This window comes from Sminthopsis crassicaudata, chromosome 5 (genome assembly GCF_048593235.1).
Source record: "Sminthopsis crassicaudata isolate SCR6 chromosome 5, ASM4859323v1, whole genome shotgun sequence".
In the NCBI taxonomy this organism is placed as follows: domain Eukaryota; kingdom Metazoa; phylum Chordata; class Mammalia; order Dasyuromorphia; family Dasyuridae; genus Sminthopsis; species Sminthopsis crassicaudata.
The window spans coordinates 107,566,667-107,591,530 of NC_133621.1; the positions used below are offsets into that span (position 1 = coordinate 107,566,667).

General features: G+C 39.4%; 1 protein-coding gene across 2 annotated transcripts in view; it reads left to right on the top strand.

The window, feature by feature from the left end:
* LOC141543041 (solute carrier family 23 member 1-like) overlaps positions 1-24,864 on the top strand; it is a 34,740-nt gene that overhangs the window by 1,093 nt on the left and 8,783 nt on the right. For both annotated transcript variants that reach the window (XM_074267844.1, XM_074267845.1), the window contains exons 2-6: positions 5,322-5,456; positions 7,033-7,190; positions 18,284-18,443; positions 20,078-20,259; positions 24,588-24,708. In XM_074267844.1, coding sequence (XP_074123945.1) covers positions 5,322-5,456; positions 7,033-7,190; positions 18,284-18,443; positions 20,078-20,259; positions 24,588-24,708 — 756 coding nt within the window. The remainder of the gene's footprint in view (positions 1-5,321; positions 5,457-7,032; positions 7,191-18,283; positions 18,444-20,077; positions 20,260-24,587; positions 24,709-24,864) is intronic.

Here is a 24,864-nt window from a genome sequence, read left to right on the forward strand (position 1 = left end):
TCATTAGGCATTTGTTTCCCAAGAGTAAGAAGTTCAAAGTCTAGCGGGGGCCCCATCCGAGGTACAAACTGATACTCTGATTCCTGGGAGGGAGACTGATCCCTCCATGTGCTAGCACTGACCGGGCAACTGGTTCTGGCTGCAAATACTTTCACAGAGTTCAGCTGATCATTAGAATGACCAGCCAGACGGGTCCTTCCAGTTTCTTCTGCTCCAACTTCACATCTCTTCCAGGAGCTTAACTGTTTGTTTTTTTCTTCATGTGCACGTACCTTAGTAACCCTTTTCAGAAATTGTTCTGTAGCAGAATTAACACATATTAGCCTCATTCATAGTTTTGAATAGGGTCTTGATCTCAGCTTATTACTTAAAGTCTTAACCCTCCCAGAGAGGTCTGCATTTTTAAAAACTGATTTAAAAAAAGCATGTTCAGCTGTTTCTTTGAACAGTATTTTATTTTTCCAAATACATACAAAGATAGTTTTCAATATTCATCTTAGCAAAACCTCATTTTCCAAAATTTCCTCCTTCTCTCCCTTCCCTTCCCCAAGACAGCAAGCAACCCGACATAGGTTAAACATGTGCAGTTCTCCTAAACATGTAGACTGTTTCTAAGGCTCTGTGCTTTATGCCGTGGAAGAGATCAGCAGGATGCAATAGTAAGAAAGCTTGAATCAGATCCTGACCTTACAGTTTACAAACTGACTTCGGACAAATCACTGTTACAGCTGCTCTTTTGCTTATGATTATCAGCTCAATCATATTTGCCTAGTGGCTTAAGGTTTGCAAATCTGTCTCCCATAATATTCTCCTTTGAACCTTATCTCTCTCACCTCCATGCCTTTTCACAGACATCCTCAAGTTCCAGAAATACATTCCCTTTTAACTTCTCCTAGTCTCTTCCTTTAAAACATTTCTCAAACACCATCTACTGCACAAAGGCTTTCTTTCTGAATATCCTTGTTGTCTCTCCTATTCAAGCAGTCTCTCTTCCTTTAAGACTTTACTCAAATATCATCTTCCCCATGAAGCCTTTCTTTCTATATACATCCTTTGTTGTCTGTTCTATTCAGTTCTTTGCAAGTAGGAATTGTTTCATTCTTTGCAGCATCTAATAACATTTTTATTAGACATTTGATGTTTGATCTTTACAACCATGCTGTGAGGTAGCTGCTAGATGTGGAAGTAAATGGAATGCTGGATTTAGAGCCAGAAAAAGTGGAGTTTAAATTTGGTGTGAGATATTTACTAGCAGTGTGACTCTGAACAAATCATTTAATATCTTCCTGCTTCAGTCTCTTCCTCTATAAAATGGGTGTAATATTAGTGCCAACCTCCCAGGGATGACATGAGGATTAAATGATATATTTATAAAGTACTTTGAAAAATCTTAAAATACTATTAAAATACTACTAATTTTATTATGTTATTATCATTCCCCCACATCCATTTTAAAGATGAAAAAACCTCATTTTCCTCACACAATTGCACAGCTCTTAAGTGTCTGAGGAAGAATTCTAGCCCAGGCTTAATGGTCTATTCAAGATTCCATTCTGTAGATCTCTAGCTCTAAAGATCTGCCATTTTCTGCCCTTCTAAGTAAGAGATACTAATAGTTGTACACCTTGTTTCACACAGACCTGTTATAAGGCACAAGTGAAATAATCATGTATCTTTTAAAAGTCTTATTTATGTAAAGCCAAAAGGAAGCTAATAAGACAGCTCTGACCATCAAGAAACAAGTATTTTAGGAAGAAAGACAAGACATATATATAAATAACTGTAACATAAGGTAGGATGTAATAAATGCTATAAGAGAAGGACCTCCAAGTTCTTCAGGCTTTAAGAGGGGGAAGAGAGATTACCTGTAATTTGGCTTGGGAGTGAGGTACAGAATAGGTCCACCATTGGCCTTGAGGAATTTGGGTAGAAATTAGACTGACATGGGGTAGAGCAGGGAAGGAGGAAGGACCCTTCAGTCAGAGGGAACAACATTAGCAAAGACACAAAAAAGGGTGCTGGGGATGTAGGGAACAGAACTGCACGATTTCCAAGTTGGAAGGGAGCCGAGAAACCATCTAGCTTTGGGGTCTGACTTTCCCCCTACAATATTAGCAAATCTCACAAGGATTTGGAATCTTTGGGAGAAAAGGGTCTGTTCCATAGTAGGATATATGAGAGGGAGAGGAAAGCAGGGTATTGTTAGATATGTGCCCCAGATTTGGAAAGAGAAAGTTTTAAAGCAGTTCAGAGAAAAAAGATGGCTTTCCTAGTTGAAAATTCTGTGGCATTTATCAGGCCTCAAAGGATGGGAACTTCCCAAGAATGAAATTATGAAAACATAAAAAGAAAGAATTTCAATGATGAGGAAAAGGAGGAGATAAAGTTAAAAGAGAATGATATAGAAGGACCAGGAACTCAATAATTTAGATATTTAAGAGATGTGCGGAATATTGAGAACACTGGTGAAGTTGTAACGCCACCAGTAACAGCCATTGCCATAATAATAATAATAAATAGATAAAGTAAAACTAGCATTCATATAGTACTTTAAGGTCTGCAAAACATTCTACAGATATCATCTCATTTTACCCTCAAAGAACCTTTGGGATGTAGATGATATTGTAATTTATTTCACAATTGAGGAAACCAGGAAAGACTGAGGTTAATAAACTTGTTAATAAATACAGTTAGTAAGCGTCTGAGTCTGGATTTGACTTCAGGTCCGGTGTTCTGTCTCCTGTATCATCTACTTCAGAGGGAGGTAGATGGTAGAGGATGAAAGGAGCCAGCAGTTAGATGAGAGATGAGGGTGGAGTGAGATTGCTGTCAGCTGAGCACTAAGTTCCAGGGTCAAACTAGGACCTGTAGTTGCCAGGGTGATTTGGGGGTTTGAGTCTCTGTGAAGAGACCAGAGGAGCTGAATAATGGCATTATAAACATTGAGAGCAGGTGCATAAGGAAAAGCTCAGCCCCGGGAAGGAGAAGGGCAGCTAATAGTCATCCAGTCCTGGGAAACCAGGAGAGGAGTAAATGAGTCAGAGATTGGACTCATTGGTGCTGTGAGTTTGCTGGAATTATGAGTAAACCTGGAGAAGGGTTGTTTTGTTGTTTGTCTTTCGTTATCTAAGAAGAACATGACATCGGGGAGGGGATGCCATGACAGGCAAGTGAATTGGATGAAGTGAGGGAGGGATGTGCAAGGTCATCTTCCTCACTTCCCCCTCCAGAGCCATCCGGCCAGGTATGGATCAGGATAGAGACAGAGATAGAGATCAGGATGACTGGACATGGCCCTGGATGCAGTGGGAGACTTTGGCCTAAGATCTTCACTGGGTCTTAGTCTGACTGAGGCAATGATTAAGGCTAGGTGAGTAATATGATAGAGAATGGCCTCTTATCTAGTCAAAAGAAAGAAAAAAAAATCAACCTGGGAAGAGAAGATGCTCAGCATTTCTGGCCAAAACAGAAACAATTGCTATTTACATTCACTCTGAGCCAGTCAGGGCCCAATGACCAAGTGGGACTTGCTTAGGACCCATTGTTGGCCAACCAATCAGAAGCAGAATGATCGGGAGGGGGAAGTGTTTAAGGCTTGGACCTTAAGAAGTAATTTAGCCTGTAAATCCCAAGATATGGGGGAAAGGAAAGGAGAGAAGGGAAACTCCTAGAAGAAACTCCTAGAAGTATTTGCTAAAGGAAGATTCTAGTCCCTTCCCTGATCAGATAAATATGATGTATATTTAATACCTATGATGCATGATGCTTACTGGGGAAGAGACTAAGAAGTTTCTCTTCAGTGTAAAGCTACAATCAGTCAAATTCACATGTTTCCTATGACCTAAATTATCATTTTGTTTGTAATAAGAACCTTCCCAGATTGAATTTAAGTCATTTGAGTCCTGAGTTGTGGTCTGTGCCTTGGCTTACTGGCAGTTATGAGGTGCTGGGCCTGGAGTCAGGAAGGCTGGTGTCCCTGAATTCAAATCTGGCCCCAAGCATCTACTAGTTGTGTGTGTGGGGGCAAGTCACTTAACCCTTTTTACTTCAGCACCTCATCTGCAAAATGAACTGAAGAAGGAAATGGCCAGCTGCTCCAGTATCTTTGCCAAGGAAACGCCAAATGGGGTCATGAAGAGTTGGACATGACTAAAAATGATCGAACAACAATAACAAAACTCTAACTTACATGTATTATTCTTTTTTATTTCTAGATTCGTTTTTGTTTTCAATGAGCACACTTACAGCATTTTACATGCTGTAATTGATTTCCTTTATATAGTCTTTAAAATTTTATTTTATGCATTTAAAAACATCATTCTAAAAAAATGGTCCATGCCCATCAGTTGGAGAATGGCTGGATAAGCTATGACTTATGAATGTAATGGAATATTATTGTTGTATAAGAAACAATCAAGAGGATGATTTCAGAAAAACCTAGAAAGATTTCCATAAACTGATGCTAAGTGAAGTGAGCAGAACCAGGAGATCATTATGCACAGCAACAAGATTATGGGATGATCAGTTGGGATGAATTTGGCTCTTTTCAATAATGAGATAATTCAAGGAAATTCCAATAGTCTTGTGATGGAAAGTACCATCTGTACCCAGAGAGAGGACTATGGGAACTGAATGTGGATCAAAGCATAATATCTTTATCTTTTTTGTTGTTTGTTTGCTTGCTTTTTTTCTTTCTTGTGTTTTTTTTTCTCATTTGATTTGATTTTTCTTGTACAGCTTATATCATATTGGTTGCTATCTTAGGGAGGGGAGAAGGAATGGAGAAAAAATTTGGAACATAAGGTTTTACAGAGGTGAATGTTGAAAACTATCTTTGCATCTATTTGGAAAAATAAAATATATATATATATATTTAAAAAAAACTCTCATCACTCCCTATATCACTCCCAGAACACTGTCTTTCAGTGGAAGACCTAGTTTACCCCCCCCCAAAAAAAAATCAATATCCCATATCCTGAATTCCTTCTTTCCTCTTAATCGATACCTCCCAAACATCTTTGTGCCTCAGTTTCCTCATCTGTAAAACTCTGATTTATAAGACAAAAGCAGAGAACAAACATTAGGAGCATAATTCACGCTATCTTTGGCAAATCTGAACATACTCCTGCAACTTAGTCCTGTATATATTCTATATCTTCTACATTAGTTTGTGATTAATTTTATGTTGGTTTGTGCATATTCCTTATCTATTCTGGTTTTCTCTTCAGAGAAAGCTGGTTCTTTTGTACCTCCTAGGGTCTAGAACAGGTGTTCTAGATGTGGTGGGTTCTCAATAAAAGTTGGTGACTTGGTTCTTACAGAATGACATCCTGCCAAATCCCAGCATTAAGGGGCAAGGCAAGAAGCAGAATGGAGAGTCCCAGAGTCATAGACGACTGGCCTACAGCATAACAGACACCCCACCCTGGTACCTCTGCATCTTTCTGGGGATTCAGGTAAGAACATCAGGCCAAAAAATCCCCAACCAATCCTGGAAATCAACATTGAAAAAAACCTGATCCTCAGTTGAAATGATTTTTCTTTGACTTGTTCGACCATCCTAAAAACAAAACTGGTCTGAGCATCTAGACACAAACTTCCTCAACACTGGTCTGATATATTGTACTGATTCTGAGTAATAAGCAATGGCATCCTCTTATCCTGCTATCGCAGAAATAATGTCTGATTGCCATTTCTTTGCCTTTCCCTGACCATGATAACTTAATGTGACATTGAGAGCTGAGGGAATGTGACCAAAGATGGAGACTGGGTTGTGGGTGGCCCAGATGCCAGAGGTTAGACCTGGAGTCAGCAAGACCCAGTACCTACCCTACCTCAGACACTTCCTAACTGTCTGGCACTGGGAAGTCACTTTACCTCTCATTCAACCAAGTAATCAATTAATAAACATTTATTAAATTCCAGCTGTGTACTAAGCACTGGGATCGTTTCCTCATCAGTAAAAAGAAATTTACCACCCAGGGTTGTGAGATTCCAACAAGATAACAAGAAATCACTTTGCAAACCTTAAAGTTTTTCATGATGATGATGATGATGATGATGATAGAAAGCAGAGTGTGGAAGGAAGGTTTGCCACAGTGGAGCCTGTTTTCTGGAATGGTTTAATTTCTGTGGAGTTCTTGTGAGGCTAGGACTGGGGACTCAGGCCCATATGGACCAGTTAGCTTTGCTGAGGAAAAGAATGGTCACAGAGGGCTTCCAGAGATCTGCTGATCAAATCAGCAAGTCAGCAAATGTTAGCTGAAGATCTTTAGCTCCGTGAGATTCTCCGTTTGACTTCATTGCCATCACCAGGAAAACAATTTCAAGATTGTTCCTCTAATGTGATCTTCAGAATTTTTTTCACATGACAGAAGGAAGGAGGAGAGAAGCATTAGTAAGCCCCTCCAGTGCTAATATTCTGTCATTCTTATTTTTATCTTCACAATAACCCTAGAGACAAATTCCACTATTATCCTCATTTACAGTTGAGAAATTGAGGTAAGCCAAAGGGATGTGACTTGTGATGTCACATAACTAGCAAGTGCCTGAGCGCGAATTTGAGCCTAGCTCCCTCCCTTCACTTCTCTATTTTGCTAGAGCTCCCAGGAGAGGAAATCCCCAGAGAAAGCTCTCAGCTTCCCCATCCCTCTCACCTGTTTTTTCCCATCACTCCATTTCCTAAATTAAGGAAAATTAAGGCAGACTGTGGTCAGCATCAGGAAATGTGTGATGGGACAAAACAGGTTGGGCTGTTAGTCTCCGTGCTCCAGCCACCCCTGACTAATGTTGCTGTTCAGTCGTGTCTCATTCTGTCCACGAGGTTTTCTTAGCAAAGATGCTGGAGGGGTTTACCGCTCCCTTCTGCTGAATTTGAACCCGGATATTGCAGACTTCACCCAGAGCTCCAACCCCTGAGCCATCTCCTTCCAGCCTACCCACTAACTAACCTTGGTTTTGATGGTACCTGTTATGTCCACAGGGCAGGAAACAGCACTAGATCTTCATGCTCTTCTCTTCTCTCTCCCACAGCATTATCTCACAGCCCTGGGGGGGCTTGTGGCTGTGCCTCTCATCCTGTCCAAGTCCCTCTGCCTGGAGCATGATCCCTTGACCCAGAGCTATCTCATCAGCACCATATTCTTTGTGTCTGGCATCTGCACTCTCCTTCAGGTGCTTTTTGGTGTCAGGTAAGCACACCGGATCCCACACTCTTCCCTTCCCCTTTGGGGCAGGCACTGGACAGGTGGGATTGGCTGAGGCACTCAGGAAAACAGTGAAATGAGTTCTTCCCACTAAAGCCCTCTGCAAGACTGGGAGACAACATTATTAGCTCCTTGAAGGAAGGGATTGTCTCACTTTTCATATTTGCGTCTTTAGTATGTAGCATGTGGGAATGATGAGAATTAGGTAAGGGGTAAACCCTTTTGGTTCGGCTCAAGGATACATAGTTAAATGCAGTCTAGTGATGGTGCAGAGTCCCTTGTAAAGGAATTTACAGGTCCGAAAACCTAGATTGATAAAAAAAAAGTTTATTGTAGGGGTTTGGAAGTAAGGGTAAAGGTAGAAAGACGCCAGGGCCAGAGCTGGTCGCCGGGTGGACAGAACCCTTGGCATGGCTGACCTAAGAATGTTTTTTGGGCTCCTGCAAAGAATGGGCTCCAGGGTTCCCCTTTCTATAATCTTGAAGGTGGGTGGAGTCCCAGGCTCCTGGCTGCTTTTGGCCAGGGTTAGCATTGAATAGAATTCAATGGGTTTTTATATAAGGAAGAAGCTGTTTGTGGGGGTTGGGGAAACCTGAGCAGATAGTGGGGGGCTGGGAAAGCCCAAGTTAGCTCAGATCTGATGGGGGCTGGGAAAGCCCGGATATCATTGGAATTCAAAAGGGTGCTTTTTGACCAGGATTTGTGAATCAAAGGTCCTAGCTTCTTCAGCCATGGGGGTAGGGAATCAGAAAGGAATCTTAAAGGGACCTCAACCCACATCAGGAGGACTTAAGTTGATGGATTCAGTGCCTTTTTTCCTCCTCTTTCTATGTTCCTAAGGTGCTAAAATCACTTCCCAAGGCTTTAGGGAACCCAAGTTTCTTGGAGCTTTCTCACAACCCATTTCTAGAAGCACAAAAAAGCAAAACGTCATTTAGATTGGCCTTTCTCTTAACCAACTCCATATGTTCAGTTAGAGTTGCTTCCTATACTCTACTTTGGGGATAGGACTTGGAAGAAAATTCAGCTGATAGAAGTCAAGTAAGTAGTAGTAACCAATGGGTGAATCAATATTTATTAAGTATCTACTGTTTATTAGTGATAGAAATATATAAAATAAAACAATTCCCTAGAGCCAGTCTCATCTCATAGCTATCTTGCACATCTTGGAAAATATCCAGATCTTCTTCTGCCCCCACAGATCAATTGCTCTGCCTCTCTGAATGTGCTAACATTGTATTTGGTTGAATTTTCCTAACAAATTTGGATGTGGATATTTTTTTTAATGGAATATCCAGATCATAATGGAAGTAGTAGTTTTTGGTAGGAAGATGTCAAAGGAAGAGTTAGGGACTTATTTTGAAGATATTTTAAAATTAGATCTCAAAAGACAGGAAAATAAATGATTAAAAATTATCCATGCATATGTTTTGAAAATAAAAAAGCTTTAATAAAAAAGAGATTAAAGAGATTAATTAAAGAAATAATGAATGAACAATTGAATAAGCAAATCAATAGGCAATTGAACAAATAGAAGAATGAATAGATGAATAAGTGAATATATGAATTAACAAATTAATGACTAAAGAAAAAATAAAATTTAAAGATAAAGCAAAATAAGTCTTCAAAAAGACAAAAAAAAAGAAAAGAAAAATAAATATATCTGGAAAGATAGAAGATAGAAAAGGGGAGAAGGGGGCAGCTAGGTGGCACAGTGGATAGCACCAGCCTTGCATTCAGGAGGACGGGAGTTCAAATCTGGTCTCAGACACTTAACACTTCCTAGCAAGTTACTTAACCCCAGCCTAAAAAAAAAAAAAGGGGGGGGGAGATGGGCTTTTTCTTTGAGAATATTTTTATTTAATCATTAAAATAAGTAATTTATCTCAACTTAAATTGTTGATATGAGTCTGTTTGGGACTATAGGTGGATAGAGTGCTGTGGACATAATGGCACAAAGCATAGAATTGTTAGTGTTCAGGTCGACAGGAATCGGAAGGGCATAGCCACAAAAGTATAAAACAGTGACTAAATTTAAATTCATCTAACAAGTATTTATCTGTTTGTTGTTATAACAAGACTTTTCATGACACTGGGCCAAATTTTAACAGGTGTATTTACTGATAAATATCCAGAGAATCATGGGGAGGAGTGGCAGCAGATAAAAAAGGGCCGTAGCAAAATAGGATGCAAAAGGTCCTCCATAGTTCCTAGTCATTCCTCAGTTTCCTGTCTCATGAACCAAATTCAGCAGCTTCCCTTCCTATTCCACCCCCATGACTTAAAAAGAGAGTTTCCTGTCATTTTGATCCACCAACTCTGATCCAAGGAAGAAAGACAAAGTCTAGCGATCCTGGGTAGCTTTTGTGGGAAAGAGGGAAATACAGCTGGTCACCAGGGCAACACTCCTCCAGACATCCAGGACCCACAGACAATCTCCAAAAACAGGTCAAGAAGGATGCAAAATCATTCATAGGGGGTCGTGCCCCCACCAGGCTCCCCAGAGAAGACCTAAAACCCAAAGAGGAAAAGGAAGTATTAAACACCCAGGTGTGTGTGTATTGAGGGAAGAGGTGTTGCAGTCAAGAAATGTTTATTAACCTGTTTTGTGCCTCTACTGTGAGCGAAAATCAAAAGACTGAGTGAGGAGGTGATCAGATGCCAGGAAATACAAACAGGGAAGAGAAAGAAAATTGAGAGAACAGATTAGAATCATGAATCCTGGAGACTTTGATTATCATCTGCCAAGAATCTGTTTATTCAGAAACCACTCCCTAGGTGTGACTGAGGATTTACTGGCAGATTTGTATGTGAATGGAGTTTAGATATGTAGGAAGAGATGGTGGTAGGTCTTAAAAGCTTGCCAACTAATGATCTCCCTTGTTGCCATCTCCATCCCTGACCTGTGCTGAGGTTATGATGTAGTTGGTCCTACAATAATCTGCAAAAATACACACAGGTGTCAATGCTTAGCTAATTGTTTCCTGGAAGGACCAAGAGCATGCTCTTTCTAGCATGTCTTATGTGTCTGAACAAAAGAAACGCATTGAAAATGCTTTTAAAATTGGTCCTCTGTAATAACCCCTCCTCAAATTATCCACTTATTTGGAACCCCTTATAGATGTTTATATCTGAATCGTACCTAGAGGTTGTAAAGTATTCCTCTGACCACAACTCCATGAAACAGGTAGAGCAAGTATTATAACATCATTTTATACAGGAGGAAAAATGACGCTCGGGTCTTGTGACTTGCTTTTTGGTTATATAGCTGGTAACTATTAAACCTGATTGTAACTATATGGAGACTATTAAACTCAAGCTGTGAAATAATCTCTACCTGGCAGGCTTCTGCTAATCAGATGAGGCTTTTTATTTCTAGTTTTATCAGTTGGGTTTTACTCCCTATTAGATATCAAGGTGATGAAGTGGAGCTCCTGGGGAGAATGTAGCAATTTTTGGGAGACCCTAAGGCTACCCAGCCTTGGGAGTGCTGCAAACAATGCTGGTTGTCAGAGAACAATCCATTGGTCAGTAAACCATATAATACAATGATGGGAGCTGCTCTGACTCTATTCAATACTCTTCAAGAAGCCATTGAATTCCCTATCATTCCTCAATTGTACCTCTAAACCATAAAATTAGCAAGTCAGCCAATGATCTTTGTTTATCTTTCCTATAAAATTGTCTTTTTGCTGCTACCTCTTTGCTAAATTCCCTTGGAACTTAGTCAGCTATCAGAGTAATTTTTGCCTCTTAACTTGTCTAATTTGATATTGATATAATTGATGATTGATAGGTAAATTGAGTTTGGGAATTCTTTTGCCATATCCATGACAACCACCTGAGGACCCTAATATTGTTGGAGTGTCTTCTGTTTTTAAAAAAGGGAGTCATCCATTAAATATGATACTTTGAAAGATCCTTGATTTCACATCCTCCCTCAGTTTCTGCTCATATTTTCCTCCAAAGGACATACCCAACATGCGAGAAGCCTTTGATGAGATGCGAGAATTGAGGGTAAGAGATCCCCTAACAACAATGGGATCCCCTTGATTGGTTGTGCCGGTTTGGTAAAAGAACACACAAACCCCAATGAAGGTTTGTGGCAAAGAGAGGACTCTTAGCAGGCAAATTCCTGATTAGAAATTTAGCAAAGATGGGTTGATACTGAGAAGAAAATATCTTCATCAGTGGGCTAAATCCAGACGAGCATTTAGCAAAAATTGGGGTTTTAGAGTCATCTTTTATTAGCCTTCTGAGATCTGGGGCTTCTTTGATCTTTAGTCCGAAGCCAGGGGCCAATCTCTGGATGAATCCAAGAGACTGATTTTCAATTCAATTCAATTCAATTCAAAATTGAATGAGATTACTTATCTTGAATGGGTGTGGCCCCTCCCAGAGCCTGGGAGGGTTTGAGAGTCAGGAGTACACTATCCCCAAAGATTCCTTTCCACCCTCTCCCCTGAAGATTAAAGGGGACACAGTTTACATCATTCCCCCCTCAAGCAGTCCCTCCCCCCTCCCAATTCATTTGGGGCAAAGGGAGGAAGATCTCATTTTTAGTAGCTGCTTCAAGCTGACAAGAGGCATAAAGATGTCTCTATGTTCATGGGGGTTCAGGCCTGGAGGGGAAGTGTGAGATCTGAAGACAGCAGCAGCAGCATCTAGGAAAAATGGAGCGTCCCATGATCTTCAGGGAACAGTTAGAAATTCGCTTGGAGCCTGGAGGAAACAGATCTTGCAAGCAGGTTAAAAGTGGGGTGACATCCAGGGTGGAGATACAAATAATGCATCAGGTCTGGAGGCTCCTTTGAGGATGCTGATGGCTCACCCACCAATCCTGAATGCCTCCACTGCCCATGGAACTCCCTTGCTGAAAGGCTAAGAAGGGCCTTTAGAATGACATCAAGAAAAGCTAGAGAGAGGATGCTGGGAGCAAAGTTCTCATCCTTGGAGAGAGAGAGTTAGGAAGGAGAATATAGTGAGAGAAAGAATGACACAGACAATTTCATCCTTCTTTCCCCAGAATGCTCACAGGAGTACTCTGAAATACCTGAGAAGTAAACACTGGACTATTTGTCTCTTTGCAAAGAGCTAGGCGGGCTTAGGCGAGGTATAATGTCTTTTAGCAAGCTCCTTGATAGCACCAGAGCCTTCTCAGTCCTGCAGGGAAAAGCTTCTACCCAACCATTAAAGGTGTAGACCAAAAACAACTTGAAATCAGTCTCCCTGGGTATGTGTCTCTGGATGAATCTGAGAGACTGATTTTCAATTTAATTCAATTCAAAATTGAGTGAGATTACTTACCTTAAATGGGTGTGACCCCTCCCAGAGGCTGGTAGGATTTGAGAGTCAGGAGCACCTTTCCCCCAAAGATTCCTTTCCAACCTTTTTCCCCCCAAGATTAAAGGGGACACAGTTTACATCACCTTTACATAGTTCTTTTCAAGAGAATTAAAGTCTCATTTGTACTATTTAGCTGTGGAAAGAAGGAGAAGAGAACAGAGCAGAGGAGAGGAGAGAAGAGGAGAGGAGGAATGAGCATTTAAATACCCACCATGTACAAAAACCCAAACATTTCCTGCATTCAAGGAATTTTCAATCTTTTTGGATTAATATTGATATTACTTCTATAATTCCTCTTTTAGCATTCATTTTCATATGGACTTTTCCAGGAATGGTAAGGTTCTTAAGGACAGAAATCATATCTTTTGTTTATTTTCTATTTCCTGTACCATCTAGTACATTTTACCAAAGGTAAGCAGTAAATGCCGATGATTTCATATTCTTGTTGAAATAAAGTCTGCATTTTTTTTTCTCTGTGGGCATTCATGGAACTCAGGGGAATTTGACTGGGAAAATTAACATCGCAGCCAGTTATCCATCACTGTGGAGGGGAAGGGGGAAAGGTAGAAGGGAGAGGGATTGTTTGAGGTCTATTGTCTGAAGTCTAGTTAGAAAACAGCATTGTCATTCAGATCTGGAAGGGGCACTCAGCTGAGAGTCAGGAGAAGGGCCTACGTGTTGGGTCCTATATTACCTAACCTTGTGACCCCAAGTAAGTCATCTACCTTCTTTAGGCATCACTTTCCTTAGGTATAAAACGTGAAAAGAGGGAGAGTTGGAGGAGATGACTATTAAGATTTTTCTCAGCTCAAATACTCCTTGAATTTTATGATTCCTGAACAGACAAGCTATGATATGGTGTCATCTGCCCGCGTAGAGACCAGAGTATCAGATACAGATATTGGAGAATGAGGGTGTTGAGGGGGAAGACACTCAACAAAGTTAGCATCCCCTGGTCAGTGCTATGGGTTTGGTGAAAGAATTTACACAATCAGTTTGTCTCCAAATTAAGGGACAAAGATGTATTATAATTATGACACCAATTGAAGTGGGTTAACATTCCAAGGGAATCTAGCAAAGACCCAAAAATAAGAGGATATTTGGGCTAATTTCCAAGGGAATTTGTCAAAGAGGAGAATCAAGAAGATAATTTTATAGGAAAGAGAAATAAAGATTAGGTTAATATTAAGGTTTAGAGGTGCAATTGAGGAGTGGTAGGGCTGGGCTAATTCCTACCAATGAGTTCTACAGCTTACTGACCAACAGAATGGCCAGTGTTGTTTGTGGCACTCCCAAGGCCTTAGGGTTTCTTAGGAGTTGCTACTTTCTCCTATCTCTTCAAGGGGGTCAGAGAAGTAAATGCCCACACTGATAATGACAAGTGACATAGCCAGAGCTGGCTCAGTGTTTGGAAAACCCCAAAGGAAAGTACCCCAGTACTTCCTGCATCTGCTCACTGATCTTTGAAATTTTTAGAGGGTGTGGGGAGGGGAAAGGGCCTTTTATTTCATAATGAGATTGAACTTAAAATATAAACATTGTAAGTGAGGGAATGCTGATTGAATGAGATGTATTCTCAATAACGTAAACATGACTAAGTATAAAAACCTTTCCTGATACCAGATTTTGATTGATTGGGGTGTGTGGTTGGGAGTTACTGGGAGGGCTTTTTTTCTGGTTTGGCTAAGGAAGCCAGCCCCAAACAAGCCTGGTTTGTTTGCCTCTTATCTGAGAGCACTGTCAGTTTTTTGAAACTCCCTAAGATGAAACTTTTCAAAACATACATGGGATTTTGTTTTTGTTGGCTTCTGTGGTAGTTTCATGAGTCATTCTAATTTCCAGTTCCATCATCAACCAGCAGCAGCCATCTTCTTTCAATTCTTGAGGCACAGTGGCTGCCACATAATTGTGGGTCCACAGTAGACTGAAGCCACTAAAGATCCCACTAAAGATCAGAAGAGTGATTGCATGTCACACAAAAATGGGTGCTATGACTGACTGAAAGAGCGGCATCCAAGTCTGAGAGAGCACCTGAGTATTGGAAGTGATCTGTTATCCTGCAGTACGTATAGGGGTGCTGGTCCCCGAGAGTCTGTGGTGGAAGATGTTTAACATGCAGAGAATCAAAGGAGGTTTAATGTCATTGGAATATTTAATAATATAAGTGAGATTGATTAGATATTGGTGAAATCATGCGGGGCTGAGGGATTACTGTTGTTAGAAATTTGTGGTTGGCTATGAATCCCTGTAGTTTTGCATTTGGGGGAGAGTTGAGGATTAAAATAGAAGGAGGGTTGGTGAATCAGCTGGTGAAGTTGATTGGTGAGATGACTCTGTAACAGAACCAATAGATGCTGTGTCCAAATGACACAAGTCTGAGTCACAAAGTCAGTGTCAGAATGTGAATGAATCTGTGCAGACTGGGTATAATTTCATCCCATCCCACTCCACTTTGAGTAGGAAGCCTAGTGCTCAATAAAAGGCTAGTTACCATTGTTCTGAGTCCCTAACATTCTCTCCTTTTCCCTCCCTTTACCTCTGTCCTCCTCCTCTTCTGCTGCCTTCTTCCTCTCTTTTCTCTTCTTTCCTACAGTCTACTTTATCATTGGTCTTGGAATCGTAATTGGCTATTGCATTGATCAGAGTTCTCAAGTCTATCAAAGTTGTTTTTCCTTATGTTACTGTTGCATAATTTTTTTTTCCTGTTTCTGCTCACTTCACTCTGAATCAGTTTATACAAGTCTTGCCAAGTTTCTCTGAAATTGTCCATTTCATCATTATTTATTGGGCAATGATATTCAATTACATTAATCTATTATAATCTATGTTTTGCCTGAGGCCAAACATAGTAGGGAGCAGAATGGTCCACTATATTCTAACTCATTCTTTTAAAAAAATCTTACTTGGAGTTGACCATTAGATAGGTACCCCTTAATATTTAATTATTGGGGCAGCTAGGTGGTGCAGTGGATAGAGCACCAGCCTTGAATTCAGGAGGACCCGAGTTCAAATGTGGTCTCAGACACTTGACACTTCCCAGCTGTGTGACCCTGGGCAAGTCACTTAACCCCAGCCTCAGAAAAAAAAAATAAAAATAATATTTAATTATTTGCAATGACAAAAAAGAGCTATTAAAAACTCTACATCTCGGTCAAATACTTTCTTTGTTCTCTTTGGGCCTATTGGTTCCTCTATTCCCAATTTGTAGTTGGTGAATTACCAAAATTAAAGTTGCTCAGTCTCCATTAAAACTTGACTGTTGTAGAGTGGTGGTGACGAAGAGTCCTTGAAGGCTTTGCCAGCAAAGTGCAAACTGTGGCAGGTTTTACTGTAGATTCTTTTTTTGTCCATAAAAATTCATTCAACCATTTAGGAAGCTGTGGAGGGGTTTCTATCTGAATTGGTGGAGGGAGTGAAATCATAGATTTTTGAAAGTACTAGAAGAAAGTACCTTAGAATAAACATCTCCTTTCTCCTCTGTGCTCAGTGGGATTTTCACTCATACACCAGCTTTAGCCATGGTCCAACTGAGAGATTGGTGTAGGCCCCTACTGATCCTTGGCCTTCACAATGGGAACCATCATCCTAGACGATACCCCCACTTAGACAATATCTTTTCCCGTGAATCTTTCCCCATACTGCCTGCTCTTAAGTATGGAATATTTGCCTTTCTGGCCACTTTGCTAGTGAGTGTTTCAATCAATATGGACTTTATCAAACTAGAACAAATCTAAAAGAGGGTGACCAAACTTGTGAAAGATCTGAAAATCAGCACATATGAGGAGTAATTGAAGAAAAATGAGATATCTTAAAAGCTGTCATAGGAAAGACTAGGCTCATCTTGGATAGTTCTAGGGCAGAACTAGGACTATAGATGAGAGTTATACAGTGTTATAAATTATAGTTACTTAATATTATGTTTTAAATATAAATAAGAATTTAAAAAACAAACACAAAAATAGCTGTACCACAATAGAATAAATTGTCTTGTGGGATAATAAGAACACTGTCATTGAATGTATTTAGTAGAGGTAGAAAATTATCTGTTGGAGTAGAAATTCATTTTTGGTTCAGGGAAGGGATGAAGAAAGGAACAAATATTTATTATATTTATTAAGCATCTAAAATGTACCAAGCATCTGTTGGAGTAGAAATTCATATTTTAGATAGAAGGGAAGAAGAAAGGAACAAATATTTATTATGTTTATTAAGCATCTACAATGTAGAAGGCACTGTTCTAAGAACTTTATAAATATTATTTCATTTGATCCTCATAACAACCTTGGGCAGTAAGTGCTACTATTTTCCTCATTTTATCTAAGATTGAATTTGAACTGAGGTATTCTTGACTTCAAGCCCAGTTTTGTCCACTGTACCACCTGCCAACTCTAAAAAGTAATGTTTCTCCCTGGAACACAAATATAAACCTATTACTAATTCAACTGTAAGCAGAATTCTATGTCCAACACATAATGGGCACTAAATAAATGCTTGCTCCCTTCCTTTCCCCTATCTTCTTCCCTTAATTCATGTTATTAAGTGTTGTTTCTTAGCTGAAGCGTCTCTCAAATCTGTAGCTTGTTTCTGTTTTATTCTACCTCCATTACTGCTATTTCCATATGATTTCACTTCCTATTTCTCCCCTAAGCTATTACTACTGTGTGTTGGAGCTGTTTAACTGCAGAAACTTCTTCCTCAAAAGAAGTATTGTTATTTTCTAACATCTTTTCAGCTCCTTTGTTAGTCAGAACCATAGCCAGCTGTGACAAGCACAGATCTTTTTTCCCCCAATGACCTCCTACTCCATACCCTTCTTTAGGAGTTCCCCCTGCTACTTTGACATTTACGTTAGGATAAGAAAATGCCTTTCAACTCCATCATGATCCTGACAGAAGCTTTAACAAATCTTAAGGAGATCCTTAGCAACTCTGGGGAGACAGGGCAGAGTTAGCAACCTTCTTCCTTTTTTTGCCACCAGTGTTTCAGTTACTATGTTCAGGTTGTTGTCTCCTTATAATTACAAGGTCATTATTATTACATTTGATCCTGACAATTCTGAAAGATAGCTAGTTTAAGTATAATTACCCCCATGATACATAGAAGGAAATTGAAGCTCAGAATGAATTAAACATAAAAGAAAGATTAAATGATTGGTCCAAAGTCATTCTGCTAATAACTGGCAAACCCAAAACTTAAGGAGCAATGGATTTGGGAACACAGATTGGATGTGTTCAGGAACACAGATTTTTGACTCAATAGAAGGAAAAACTTTCTAACAAATCCAACTGTCCAAAATACAAAAAGACAGAATTGGAAAGTAGATTTTAAGGCTCTGGAGCTCTTCAATGGAGGTTATATGAGTGTTTGTTGGAATGCTGTCAAGAGGACTAGATAACTAGACTGGATAATTTTTGAGGTCCATCCAAGTCTGAGAGTCTGTTACTTGAACTCAAATCTAGATGGTCAGTGTTTTTTTTTTCTACTCACTAGGTTTGGGCATTAGGATCAAGGGGTCAGGCCAGAATGTTTTGATAAAGAAAATTATAGGGAAATATAAAAACTTAGTATAGTTCACATAGTAGATACTTAATAATTTTTTGGTTGAATTGGATTAAATGATAATCCCCAAACCAATCCTCAAAATAATCATCATGCCATCCACAGATGGCATTCTTTCCTAGCTAAACTAGAAGATATGGTTAAATAATCCCATTGTTGTCCTCTTATTCTAGGTTGCCTATTCTCCAGGGTGGGACATTCGCCTTTCTGACCCCATCCTTGGCGATGCTCTCTCTTCCTGCATGGAAATGCCCTGAATGGACTCTCAATGCCACACAAGTGAATGTCAGCTCTCCGGAATTCATTGAAGAATGGCAGAAAAGGATTCGAGAGGTAATCATTCTGGGGAGAAAAGGCTGAGTGTTGGCCCTGGGGAATGGTGGTGATTGTAGAGCTAAAACAAGGAGAAAAGGACTGCCAGAGAGACCATGGAAGTAGAAATTTCAATCATAATATTTTGAAAACCTTTTTTACTTTTCATCTAAGTGGTTCAAAAGATTATCATACTTGCCCTCAGGGATTCTTTTAGCCAATCCAGAGAAATAGTTCAAAACAGGTGGGAATGTTGTAGTTTTATAAAGATTTATCAACTCAAGGTTGCACAGTCACATTTGTGCGTGCAAATCATGTGTAGTAGGGTACATTAAATTCCAAGCTCCTAAGTAAAAATTTCCAAGTCTCTCTTGGCTGATTATACCAAGAAGCATTAATCATTCACCTTACCAGGACTCCAAGTGCTGCTCAGGATTCTTGGAGATTAGACTGATATTTGGCAATGTACAGATAAGTGTATCTTTTTGTAAGGGTCTTGCCCCAGTTCAGGAAACTATCTGGAGAGCTATCTAAAACCATTTTAGGACATTAAGTAGGAACAAAAATAAAAGACAGGAGAAGGATGTTATGGGGGACATGCAGGAGAAAACCCCTTTGTTCTTTCCCCGTTCCTCCAAAAATCCAACAAATTCTCAGTCTTCTGGAGACAATTCAGACAGTTTAATGAGCTTCTTCGAACAATAACTGGAGGCCAAAAAACTGCTCTAATGCTGGAGTTTCTTCATCCAAGAATTCCCTCTATAGTGAAATTACAGGGTTTTGTCCTTATGCATTTATCTGCTACATCAATAAAGCACATTGTGTGCCCTCAAATAAAAGCTCTTGAAATTGATGATGGTGTGAGCTGCTTCCCCTTGATGCTTTCACTGGGCCAAGCAAAGGTAAAAATTTAGCACAGTGTCTTGTACGTAGTAGGTAATTAGCAATTTTTTGGTCAAATTGCTTTGAATCATAATCCTAATAGCTGACATTTAGGTCATATTTTAAAGTTTGCAAAGTGTTATATGTGAAATTTATAGGACAGTCCTATTAGGTAAGCAGTAGAGGTATTATTACAACTACATTTCACAAATGAAAAAACACAAATATAAAGTATTAAGTGCTATGGTCAGATAATCAATGGCAGAGGTAAGATTTGAGCCTAGATACTGTAACCCGCAAATCCAAATCTTCAACTAAACTGCCTCTCCAGAGATTGAGCTTTGCCATTGCTCAGGTATCATGCTATCTCTTTAAGAAGTTAGAATCCTGGCTCTTCAGTGGTCATGTAATTAGGTTTGTTCGGTATTATAATGAATCAGACAAATCACACCACTAAGGAAACAAGGCCATCAATCAAAAAATTCTGCTGTCTAATGTTTATGTATTTATTTTTTTATATCTGGAATCAATGGAATTATTCATATTCAATTAGATTAAGCCACATTGTCTCTTCTTGGTGGTGACCTTCCACCAGTTCTTTAAATTTCAAACTTTTGCCACTGACATTCTAAGATATCCATGATCTAGATATTGCTGATTTACTGTCTGAAGAAGTAAAATTTGTAGTGTGGATTGGTGGCCTGGGGCTGGACTAGAGCATTCAATCCTGATATCAATTCAAGAAATATAAAAGTATAGCTCTTCTTTTTCAGTTACAGGGTGCCATCATGGTGGCTTCCTGTGTCCAGATCATTGTGGGATTCTCTGGCCTTATTGGCTTCCTGATGCGATTCATTGGCCCCCTGACCATTGCCCCAACCATCTCCCTTGTGGCTTTGCCTCTTTTTGACTCTGCAGGGACTGATGCTGGGATCCACTGGGGCATCTCCGCTATGTAAGTGTTCCCTGGGGAAACCAGCTCCTTTCGGGATGAGCCTGGAATCTTATCTACTGAGAAAATCAACTTGTGGTCAGTAGTCACTGTAGTTCATTTATACTCTGACTTAAAGTGATAATTGATGGAATCACAGAATTTCAAAGTTGGAAAGGAGTCCAGTGGTCAATCCAGTCCAATTCATACCTAAAAAAGTTATCCTCTGCAGAATACCTGAAAAGTCTCCCCAGCTTTTACTTGAAGATCATGAATGAAGAGAAATTAGGGAGGGAGAGGACTTCCTTAATTGTTAGGAAGCATTTCCTTATGTCAGACCTAAATTTGTCTTTCCAAATTCTTCCCATGTGGGACCAAGTAAGTCATGTCTAATCCCTCTTCCCCGCAGGGAAGCCTGAATTCTGATGTTTACAGCAAGGAGAGTAATAGCAATGGTGTCCTTCAGATATTAGGTTGATCCTGTTTGCCTATAACCAGAAAGACATATCCTGTGAGTGACTTTTCCATCAGTGGAGAAAGCGTTGAATACCCCATGGCCACATACTCTCTCCTATCCCCTTTGTCACTTTCTTATAAGACATCTTACTTATAAGAAAGACATCTCATCAAAGTGAGAGGTACAGCTTGTGGAAAAGCATAACCATTATAAACATCGGGCTCATTGAACTCGACCCCATTAGCATCCTGTTATAACTAGCAGAGTTAATAACTATTAGTAACACTCATTCCCCATTATCTCCTTCACTCTAGTCTCTGATAAAGAGATGGCCCTTCTACTTGTGAAGGACAACTGCTCAGTAGATACCCTTCGTGCCCTCATTTCCTGCTTCTACAGCATCTTGACCACCACCACCACTACTATCACCACCACAATCTTTATCTTCTTTCTAATTTTCCATCTCTCCTTATTTATAATTTCCTTCCCTACTGCCTTCATTCTCCTTCATTTTTTAAATATATATTATAATAGTTTTTATTTACCAGATATATGTATGGGTAATTTTACAACATTGACAATTGCTAAACCTTTTGTTCTAATTTTTCCCCTCCTACCCCCCCCCAGATGGCAGGTTGACCAATACATGTTAAATATGTTAGAGTATAAATTAAATACAATATATGTATACATGTCCAAACAGTTATTTTGCTGTACAAAAAGAATCAGACTTTGAAATAGTGTACAATTAGCTTATGAAGGAAACCCAAAATGCAGGCGGACAAAATTAGCATCTCCTTCATTCTTAAAAAACAAACGAACCTCAGACCTCTCAGTTGATACTTTCAGCCCCATCCTATATATCTTCTGCCCTTCTCAGCTAAACATAAAAAGTCATTTACACTTGGGGCCTCCCTTTCTGAAATCTAATTCTCTTCAAAATCACCTGATTTCTCAGCTTCTCGGGCAACAGAAATTGTTCTTCACAGTTACTAGGGCTCTCTTTATTGTCAAATCCAATAACATTTTCTCAATCCTCATCCTCCCTGCCCTGTCTAGCATTAGTCACTGTTGAACATCTTTTCATCTAAATACTCTCTCCCTGAGTTTTTGTGATACCTGATTGCTATTCTAATTCTCTTTTGCTGATCTTCATCTATGTCATGTTGCCATGTTTTCTTTTCCCTTTGTGATCTCTTCCCTCGGTGATCTCATCTGTTCCCATAAGTTAAAATGCAATCTTTAAGCAAATGATTCCCAGATCTGTCTCTCTTCTGAGTCTACTCCCAAATTATCAACCGTCTATTTGATGTTTAAAAGTGGGTCTTCCATAGGCACGTCAAACTCAACATACTAAAACAGAACTCCTTATTCTCCACCCCCACACACTTCCATTCACCCATTTTCCATTTTTATCTATTATTGTCGGTGGCCCCACCATCCTTCCCAGTCACCCAGGCTCCAAATAGCATTGTCATCCTCAGCTCCTCACTGGCTTAGCCCACAAATCCAGTTATTGTCGAATCTTGTCACTTCTGCCATCACAAAAGCTCTTATGTACAGCCATAACCTTAGCACAGGGCCTCACCACTTTATACTTGGACTTCTAATTGGGCTTCCTGCCTCAAGTCTCTCCTCATTCAATCAAACAGCCAACATGCCTTTGTGTCTATCACAGCTGCTTTATAGAGAAATATAATAAAAGAGGCAAAACCTTCACATTTCCACACAGCTACCAAAGTGATTTTTCCTAAATTGCAGTCTGATCTTATTTGTCGCTCCCTCCTCAGCAAACTTCAGGGTTTCCCTGTTACCTCTAACATCAAATATAAACTTCCAATATGGCATTTAAAACTCTTTACAATTTTCCCCCTTGCTTTTCTTCAGTGTTTTCTTATATATTACTACTCTCAGTGTCTGCCATGCTTCTGCCATACTGACATAATTGCTGTTGCACATGGTGCTAAATCTCCCCTTTCCCTGTTCGAAGTGCTTGAAATATTCTTCCTAATGTTTGTTCTTTTAATCCCTGGCTTCCTTTTAGATCCAGCTCAAGAGTTCCCCTCCCCCTCCTACTTTTCTTCTTATTAAAGACAACTTTATTGTTTAAGTCAATGAAAGAATAGATAAAATGACATGAACATTTTAACTTATAGGCTATAATAATCATAGAAGTTGATCCCTAACATCCATTCTAGCTTTCAAACTCTGTGATTTCAAGTAGTATTTGAATGCTGCCAGTGTAAATCAGGTAAATGATGTCTTATTATGGAAGATTTCTTTCTTTTTTTCCACTTAATAGTATTTTTTCCAATTACATGTAAAGCTAGTTTTCAATATTCATTTTTGTAAGTTTGAGTTCCAATTTTTTCTCCCTTTCTCCTTTCCCTCCTCCCTCCCCAAGATAGCAAGCAATCTGATATAGGCTATCCATGTACAATCATTAATCATATTTCCCTATTAGTCATGTTGTAAAAAGAAGAATCAGAACAAAAAAGAGGAAACAATGAGAAACAAAAAAACATTTTTTTAAAAAGAGAAAATATTATGTTTTGATTTGCATTCAGACTCCATAGTTCTTTCTCTGAACTGGATAGCATTTTCCATCACAAGACTTTTAGAATTGTCTTGGATCCCTGTATTGCTGAGAAGAGCTGAGTCTATCTTAGTTGCTTATCCCATGGTGTTGCTGTTACTGTGTACAATGAGCTCCTGGTTCTATCAAGAACCACTTCTTATACTTTAATTGCCTTTCTTTTAATTATCAGTACCTTCCCCTCTATAACTGCCTTCAATATATTCCATACATATTTTAGATGTACAGATTAATGTGCAGTCTTCTCCCCCATTAGAACATAAGCTCCTTGAGGACAAAAAGTGTATTTGCATTTTTTTTTTGCATCCGCAGCATTTAGCACATGGCAAGAGCTTAATAAATGTTTATTGATTTGTTAATTTTTCTTTTCACACATTCTTAAGATTAGAGTGGGTGGAAATTTGAGGGCCATTGAGAATCTAACCTCATTTTACATATACTGAGTCCTAGAAAAGTCACCTAGTCAGGAAGTGGGAGAATTGGAATTCTAATCCATGTTTTCTGACTTTAAACCTACTACTGAGAAGGCTTCATGGAGGAGATGAGCCTTGAGTTGGACCATGAATGAAATGAGGGATTTTAATATATGGAGATGAAAGAAAACAAAACAATATTCCAACTATGAAAAATAGCACAAAATAGAAAAATAGAAAATAAAAATAGAAAAAATAAAAAGTAGAAAAATGGAAAATGAAAACTGGGGATGAAGCATAATCATTTTGACCAAAATATAGAGGACCTCAAGTCAGGATTGGAGTAGGAACTTCTTTGGTATAGAGAAATCCTGGCACCAATTTCCATATACCAAATTCCCTTTACTACTGCAGATTGGGGCCTTCTCTATAACTTACAGTCTTAAAGAGTTGCTGAGAGTATTGAGAGCAATGGAGAGACTTAGGAGTTCACTCCAGTTCTTTCTGACTCTGGGATCAGTTTTGAAAACATCATGAAAATGAACTGGAATGGTCACTTGGAGCCAAACTGATGGGGCCTTAGCTGCCAGGGGTCAGCAGTCTGTTTTATTTGGTAGATAATGGGGAGCCAGTGAAGGTTTTTGAGTAGAGGAATGATATGGTGAGGGCAGTGCATCAGGAAGTTTTCTCTAAGCAGTAGTATTAAGGATGCTATGGAAAGGTCAGAAATCACATAGGAGGTTTCACCAGTAGTCTAGATGGGAAGAAAGAGGGAGTTGTAGTGGAAGGGAAAGGAAGCAGCGGAGAAAGTGGACATTCTTAGGAAGATCTGAAATCTCTTCATGATAAATAGCAGTAATCCAGACTTACTTTCTTTTCATTCCAGAACCATCTTCCTCATCACACTGTTTTCTCAGTACCTGAAAAACATCCCCGTGCCAGTACCTGCTTATGGGCAAGTCAAGAAGTGCCATGTTTCTAAGCTCTACCTGTTTCAGATCTTCCCGGTAAGTTATATTTTTGAGTTCTTAAAAAATTGTTGACTCTTTTTTGTTTTGACATCCTTATCATTTCCAAATAGGCCCCGTCCCCTTCTCTACATAGTGAGCCTTCCCCTAGAACAAAGAAGAAACCTAATCAATCAACCCAGAATCAGTCTAGCT